At 48.7% G+C, this 8,409-nt stretch overlaps 1 protein-coding gene across 1 annotated transcript in view; it reads right to left on the reverse strand.

Annotated features, from left to right (window-relative positions):
* The window catches only part of L3MBTL4 (L3MBTL histone methyl-lysine binding protein 4), a 431,526-nt gene extending 424,584 nt beyond the window's left edge, over positions 1 to 6,942 (reverse strand). Inside the window, exons 1-2 of the mRNA XM_007449164.1 lie at positions 6,309 to 6,942; positions 5,990 to 6,038 (exon numbers count right to left, since the gene is read on the reverse strand). Of these exons, the coding sequence (XP_007449226.1) occupies positions 5,990 to 6,038; positions 6,309 to 6,942 (683 nt within the window). The remainder of the gene's footprint in view (positions 1 to 5,989; positions 6,039 to 6,308) is intronic.
* Between the last annotated feature and the right edge of the window lie 1,467 nt (positions 6,943 to 8,409).

Consider the following 8,409-nt stretch of genomic DNA (forward strand, 5'->3'; position numbering starts at 1 on the left):
TGCAGGTTTCCAACTTGGGGTAGTTTTTTAAAAAAATAATAACTACCCCTTTAGAACATATAGGAGCAGTAGTTTGCCACAGTCTCCACCACTCCCTACTGTATCCATGGTACTGAGGGGATTTTCCTCCCTCTCACTATCCTTGTACTTAGAGAACTTCTTATACTAAACAAGTGCCTGTGCACAGGTTTCAAAGGTGAGAAAATGAAAGCAAAATCAAGAGGACGCTGAGTTTTCTTCTCTCTGCCAGCTTCACTCAGTTCCCTTCCCTGCCTAGCCCCTGACATCGAAATTGGTGACCCCGGATTTAGGTCTGAACCCCATCTGCGAAACAGTGCCAAGTCAGGTACCCTGCATGGCTCCATCTAGAAAACCAAAAGCAAGAGCAGCACATGTGCTCATCTATGAACTGGGCCGTGGATTGAACCAGTGCTCACCTGGATCCATTTATACAGCTCTGGAATCATGTCTGTAATCTGCTCCTTCATCTTTACTTAGAAAGAAGTTATAGCAATAATAATCGTGACGAAGAGCAATTTTGTAGCTGCTGTCACTCGAGAAAGTCCCATTTTTAAGTTTGATGTACTCACAAAAGAAGGAACCACGAAGAATAAGCAATGGCTCCTAATTGCAGGGCCAGAGACCTTTCAGGGGCTTGGAGAGTGTCCCGGTGTTGAGATCAGCGTTGGGACACCAGGCTGGAGGGGAAACTGAGAAACAGATGGTCCGGTTCATACCCGGGTCATTTCAGACCTTCCTGGTCAGGGCTGAAAATGCTCCTCGCAAGGCTGCTTGATGGCCGCCCTGAGACCGCGTGCACTTGGGCACACGTGTCCACCTGCAGACAGATCTGCTGCTCCAAGTCAAGAGGGCCAGTAGGTCTGGTATGAGCTGAGCAGGATACAAAAAACCCACAGCCACAGAAAAGCGAAAGAAAGCCCACATTTGTTAAACTCCAAAACCATGTGCCAAGCACAAAGCTGGGTGCCTGACACACGTCACAACCACACCAAGTTGTCTCCAAGTGAATTCACCAAGTGAATCCTCCAAAAAGGCACACATGGGGCTGGGGAGCAGAGGAACAGATGGGCAGATGGGCTCAGGGCAAAGGTTTCGTTTTTCCACTGCTACTGCGGAAAACTGTTTGTATTTGCAAAATAAAATAGGGGTAAATTCTTCTAAGGCACAGTTCTAAAAAAAGAGTAGTGCAAGTGTTTTAAAAAAAGATATTACGTGTGTGAAGTAACTGGAGTTTTATTTCTCCCAAATATATTCTAATTCATTGTTTTTGCTTTATTTTACTTAAGTCCAAGATAATATCCATATTTATACTAATCTCCTAAAAAATAACCAACATCCAGTGGGTCTTACACAGGAAAAACGGTCAAAGCCACATTACAAGGTCTGCTTCATCCCAGTCTTCCCCCATCTACGAAAATTCACCCAGTTTCTCACGTGAAAATTCAGGGTAGTAATTTTACCCTCCCATCCATAAGCAATTTTGTAAATTCTACCTCCAAAGTACTCCTGGAGTCCCTCCATCTCTGCCCATCTCCACACCCAGCTCCCCTCACCGGGACCCCCGAGGTGGCATCCTAACCGGTCCTGCCACCCGCACAGTATTCCAGAGGCGGCAGCCCACGGGAGCCTCACCCAACACAAAGCAGATTCCACCACGCCCTGCTCAGCCCCTGCAAAGCCTTCCTGTGGGAAGCAGAAGAGAATGCACGACCCTCAGCGTGTCCTTCCTGGGGCTTCCCGCTCAGGCCCCGACTCCCCCAGCCCCTCGCCCCCCTGGGCCTCGCCCTCCCCCTGCCTGCTTCGCACACGTGCCTCCCTGTCCCTCAACTTCTCTCTGCCCTGACCCCTGCCTGGTCAGTGGCTCCTCTTCTCAGAGACGCCTCTTCTACCCACAAAACCAAGTGAGGGACTTCTGTTGGTCTTTCCCATAATACACTTCAAGTCTGTCCTTAGACATTTACGGGGGAGATTGTTTAATGTCTGTCCCCTCGCTGGACTATTGGCTCCATTAAGGCAGGAGTTGTCTGCACTAGTCAGCCCCACGCACACCGCACACAACAGACACAAAGTGGATGCCCAGCAAAAATGCCTCGTCCCCATTTAGGTTCCTTAATTCACTACCCTTCAAAAGACCAGGGAGTAAGTAGGGCAACCATGATTTAATCTGAAAGCTATCAGAAAACAACAAGGTCCTACTGTATAGCACAGGGAACTATATTCAATATCCTGAGATAAACCATAATGGAAAAGAATATAAAAAAGAATGTATATATATGTATAACTGAGTCACTTTGCTGCACAGCAGAAACTAACACAACACCGTACATCAACTATACTTCAATAATTATTTTTTTTAATTTTAAAAAGCTATCACGGGGGCTTCCCTGGTGGCGCAGTGGTTGAGAGTCCGCCTGCCAATGCAGGGGACACGGGTTCGTGCCCCGGTCCGGGAAGATCCCACATGCCGCGGAGCAGCTGGGCCCGTGAGCCATGGCCACTGAGCCTGCGCGTCTGGAGCCTGTGCTCCGCAACGGGAGAGGCCACAGCAGTGAGAGGCCCATGTACCACAAAAAAAAAAAAAAAAAAAAGCTATCACGATCTTAAAAGCTATTGTAAAAGCTTACACACCAAAACACTGTGTATGAAAGTGTCCTGCTGTCCATCTGTCCCTCTAATTGAATGCGTCCTCTCTGGCCAGGCACAGGGACAAAAGATGCATCACTGCTGCTCTGTCTCCCACGTCCTCCACCTGGTACCTTCCAAACGAGCTATCAATCAATTATTAATTGTGGCAGCCACCAAACTCTCATCACCTAAGATCCATCGTCAGAAGGGATGCACAAGCCTTCTCCACAATGTCTAGGCTCATTAAGAAAACGCCTTGCCCATGAGCTGAAATCTACACAACAGGAAGAATGAAGGTTCAGGAGGTTCCCAGAGCAGGAGGTCCTCCTGCAGTGAATCCTCCACAAAGGCACACATGGGGCCAGGGAGCAGAGGAACAGCTCTGATGGGCTCAGGGCAAAGGTTTCGTTTTTCCACTGCTACTGCGGAAAACTGTTTGTATTTGCAAAATAAAATAGGGGTAAATTCTTCTAAGGCACAGTTCTAAAAAAAGAGTAGTGCAAGTGTTTTAAAAAAAGATATTACGTGTGTGAAGTAACTGGAGTTTTATTTCTCCCAAATATATTCTAATTCATTGTTTTCGCTTTATTTTGCTTAAGTCCAAGATAATATCCATAATTATACTAATCTCTGCAAGGGCCCTTTGGAAGTATGTCCACTGTTTTTTTTGATGGACCTCAACAGTTTTCTTCACTTCTTTACTTTCTTCACAATAAACTACCCTCAAAATGTTCACCAATGCTACAAAGTGGAAATGCTTTGTAAACTGCAAACCACGATTCACAAGAAAGGGGAGCATCTATACACCTAACACAGAAAGCAAAACACCACCAACGGCTCACACTGAGCCTTGCTACCACCATCACCTCCTTCTAGCCAAGTTCAACTCCGTCTCCTCAGCTGGGATTTTTCATCAGTATGGACCTAACACAGAGCTCCCCCTCTGGTCCTGCAGGGGCTCCCCATCACTGGCTGCCTGCTTCCCCCCCCAACCCCTGCACCATCTGACCACCTTGGTTTCTCTCAGGGACCCCTTCAGTGGGTGAAGGAGCCTCAGTCCCCAGTCAGGGAACCGCTTCTCTGGGTAATTCCGTGCTCCTTTTACTGTCACCCCCGTGACAGTTGAAGACTTCCTGGCTGGCTTTCTCCCAGCCCAACGTCAGAGCGCCTCTCTCCAAGCTCACCACTGCAGCCACTCTGTGAATGCAGCTTTTTAAAAACTGAACTTGTCTGCTCCCCTCTGCTCCCAACTCGCCAACGTGGCTCTCCTGCCAACGTCCCCAATTCACAGCAGCAGTGTTCTTCATTAAAAGAATTAATTGAAACAATCAAGACACATTTAATGGTGATTGTCAAATCTCCTTCAGCTCTGAAGAAGGGACCCTAAGACACACTGGGAGGAATGGGGGCCATCTGGTGCTTCCTGCACTGCTCCCCCATTCCCAGTGGCTTTCCGCTCTCCCTGCCCTTCAAGGTGACAACTCCAGGACTTCCAGCTGCAAATCCTCCTTCATCATCCGATGGGCTTCCTGACTGCTGCCTTCCCACCCAGCCTCTGCTCCCACCCGGAATGCACCTTCCAGATACCCGGTGAGTGTGTGCTTAAAGCACCCGCCAGGTACCAAGCCAGGCACCAGAGGGTTGTTATCATTTACGTTAAAAAGCTACGACCATGGTGCCAAAACACTCTGAATAAAGAGAACTGAGGACCTGTTCCTGCCCTTGAAGGACATATATATGCTCCTTAAAGACAGAAACTAAGTCTTGAAGAATATATACAACTTTTTTTTGATGACTATAGTTAATAATATTGAATTACATATTTGAAAGTTGCTGGGAGTTGCTCTTAAAAGTCCTCAATCACAAGAAAAAAAATTGTAACTATGTGAGGTGATGGATGTTAATTAAACTTACTGTGGTAATTATTCCACAATACACACATATATCACATCACTGTGTTGCACACCTGAAACATAAAATAATGTTATATGTCAACTACACCTCAATTTTTAAAAATTAATAAAAAGAAAATGGCAAAATCTAAAGTCTGGGCCATTATAAAAGAACGTGTTTATATACAGATGAACCAGGAAAAGTGCAAGTCAAAGGAAGGAACTCGGGTTGTGAGAATCGGGAGAGCTTTCGCAGAGGAGAAATTATGATGAATCATGAAAAATGAATAGACATTTTCTCGTTTGGGAGGGTAGGGGCTGGTGGGGAGGGCATGTATGTCCACAGTGCCCAACCTGGGCCCTGCAGATACTTTCTCTTTGTTCTAAATAAATCATAATCACCCTTTTGGGGGCATGAGACTCCCTTTCTCCCTCCTAGGTTCCCACACGCTGCTTCCTTCTGTCCATCTACACAAGATTCAGCCCAAGGCCCGACTCCTGCTGGGTCCTTTTCTCATCACTCCAGATCCCAAAGACCTTCTCCTTGCCAAACCCTCTGATCACGGTCTGTTTCATAATGCTGGCATTTTATTTTGGACTGTTTTAGTCTCAGATCCTATTTATTGCCTCGTCATATCATTTTGTTCACAAGTGATTTGGTTTGCAAGTTTTATCTCAACACACCAAAAGTCAAGCTGTTAGTGGTTTGTCACATAGAAGATTTAATTATACAAATGACAACTGAAAATTTTTTAAGAAAAGTAAAAATGAATCAGAAGTGTAATTTAAGATACAAATCACACAGCTACTGACTGCAATGAAATATACAGATGGCAGCGCTCACCTAAGATTCTTACGATGAACTTAAAAATACACTTATTTCTCTTTAAAGCAGAAGTTAAGGCAGTTCCTTAACTTTCCTTAATTGTTTTCACCAGATCACCTTCCCACCAACACCCTTTCTTAGGAAACAGATTGAGAGCTGGCTGCAGAGGTAGACCAAGCTTAATACTTCTCTTGACCCCAACAGTGTGTGCGAAGTAAACAATTCCACAGTCAAGGTCACCTGCAGTACAAATCCATCGATGTGCCTCACAATCTGAGAACATAATAAATAGCAGTTTTAAGCTCATCTTCCTTACTACTCACCAGTTACACACCAAGTGAGTATAGCAGAATCCAATCCACTTGGATGCTCCAAAGATCTCTACTCTGAAAGCTTTCTCTGGATTCTCAGGTACAATAAAGAGTACCTGAGGTTACTTAGCATCTTGTGAAGAGCTAAATGCATTCCAAGTCTTTATATTACCAAGCATCAAAAACAAAGTGCACACCACCACCACTGTTTAGCACTTTAACCTTTTCAAAAACACCAGGAGACCCCACTACGCTTATGTCAGCTAAGGACTGAGACCAGAGCCCTCCAGGAGTATCTAGAGACCAGCTCCAACAGCAGGATCTCCGAAGCCGGTGCCTCGGGCAAGGTGTAGGCCGAGTAACCTACAGGGAGACTGAGTGGTGGGCACGGCCACGGCCTGGCCGAGGGGGTCCCCACCGGGCTGCCTTCCCTGGGCTTCCACACGCTGCAGCCTCAACAGTAACAAAGACCAGACCGTCCTTTTACTAAGTTTCCACTCCCGGGCATGGACGGATCAACGATGCCCCGCTAAGTGTATGGAGGCACACGTGGAATACAGCACGTTCTGCAGACTTTCATCTATGACCACGGGATGTAAAAGGCAGGACCAGAGCCCACCGGAGCGCCCCGACCTCGGGACACGCCCGCACCGACCCCGCAAGTAACCGCTCGACGCCCAGGTAAGCCCAGCCCGCCGCGCTCTGGGCGGGGTCCCCGGGGAGGGCGGCAGGTGGGACTCCGGCCCCCACGTCCCCGCGCCGGGCCGGGCAGACTCTGGGCTCGGGTCTCGGCCCTCAGGACGGGAGCCGCGGGGACGTCCCGCCCAGGAGGAAGCGACGCCCAACGCGGGGGCCCAAGGGCCGCGGGAGTCCTGCCGTCCCCGCCCCCGGCCCGGCCCGTCCGAAGTGGGCGACAAGTGGGCAGCGCCCCGCGGGGGAGCCCGGCCCGCGCCCGGCGGCGAAAGAGAAAGAGAAAGAGGCGGCGTGGGGCGAGGCGACTCCCAACTGCCGCCGCCCCCCGCCCGGCCCCGCCGCGGGCGACGCGCGCTCGGCGGGGCGCCGGGTGCAGGGCGCGGGGGCACCCGGGGCGGCGGCCCCGCGGCGCGGGCGGCGGCGCCCTCCTTACCCGGAGCAGAGCCGCGCCGCCCGCAACGCTGACTGGGCGATAGGCCTGGGCGCTAGCCGGCGGCGCCGTGGGCCCGGCGGTGCGGGCGGGAGGGGCGCGCGGGGCGGGGCGGGCCGGGGCCGGGGGCCGCTCCGCGCGCATGCTCCCGCCCCACCTGCCGCCGCGGGGTCGCCTCGGGGAGCCCGGCGGACGCGGGCCCGGCTCCCGCTTCCGGCGCCGCGGTACTGGGCGCGAAACCTTCCTCTCCCCGGCTGTCGGGGTTCACTTGCTTCCTCCCGATTCCTCTCCGTCCTGCCGCTCCCTCCGATTTTGCTACCCACTCTTGACTTTGCTACACGCGCGTCCGCGGAAACCACTTCAAAATAAAGGGAGACTTTTCACGTGGCCCCAACAGATGTTCAGGGACCCTTTTGTAGCTGCTTGAGGTGGAGAAGGAAACAGGAGAGGCCGCTGAGACCCTGCCCTCACGGAACTTACGGTCTCGCTGGTTAACGTGAGGCTTTCACAAAGCATTGTCGCTGGTTTGGGGAGGAACTTATTAAATCATTTATTCTGGCTTATAATTAAAAGCAGCTGGTAACTGAAGACTGTATTTCGTGACACTTTCTTTCATGAAAGTGTCCTGTGTATAAATTCTAGTATACACGTAATAGCTGGTAGGTATAAAATAAATATTAATTTGTTGCTTCCAGCAAGAAGTTCAATAATTTAACACGATTAACGGTAATTTCCAAAATGATCATTCTGATTTGTTGTTGACTACCATAACCCCAAAACTTTTGTTTTTCAGGTGAGACTGGTCCTTGGTAGAAACATCATTTAGTGTTGTTATTAAAGATAGAAATATAAAACCCTTAGCTAATACAGTTTTTAAATTAGGAACCATGATCATAGAAATTTACAAGTACAAACACGCACATACAAACTGTGTTCTGTGCCCTAATCAGTTAAGTAAAGGAGATTTGAGTCAAAGAGAAAAAGGGAAGAAGGATTCAATGTAGAGAGAACATCTAAAGAAGATCTAATGAAGTGCAGTACTTACTTTCACCCCCATTTTAGCATGTTTATGCTGAAGACCTTATGGAGTTGTGGTGTATTTCTGTGACAACAGGTACCCTTCAGGGTATGACCTTTGCATACTTGCACACCTGACTGCATGATATTAGCGTGCGGCTCAATGCGTGGATGAGAATTCCCCTTCCCTTCTCCTTGCCTGGTCACAGATAGGGTTTTTGGTGAAGGGTAGGAGCTTCGATCACTGCAGTGTAACCCAGTCCACACGAGCGATGTTTATCGTTAAAGACTCCAGGTCTCAATGATACAAACATCAAAATGTTCCCAGCACAGAAAGAGTTAAGGCTACATCTAGTTCCACCTGCCTCTTAGAAATACCAATATTAATATTATAGAAAATCGAAGACAGCTGGATTGAAATCCAAATAGTGAATTTACATCACCTTGTCTTCACTTTGGGCGGGGGAAACAATTATTATTACAACATGTTTATTGTATATATTTGGCTTATATTTACAAAACCAGAAACACTGTTTTCATGGGCTAGGTTTAAATAAGAAACAGGTTGCCCCAATAAAACAGGTGACACAGAGA

The sequence above is a fragment of the Lipotes vexillifer genome, unplaced genomic scaffold (genome assembly GCF_000442215.2).
Source record: "Lipotes vexillifer unplaced genomic scaffold, Lipotes_vexillifer_v1.1 scaffold605, whole genome shotgun sequence".
In the NCBI taxonomy this organism is placed as follows: domain Eukaryota; kingdom Metazoa; phylum Chordata; class Mammalia; order Artiodactyla; family Lipotidae; genus Lipotes; species Lipotes vexillifer.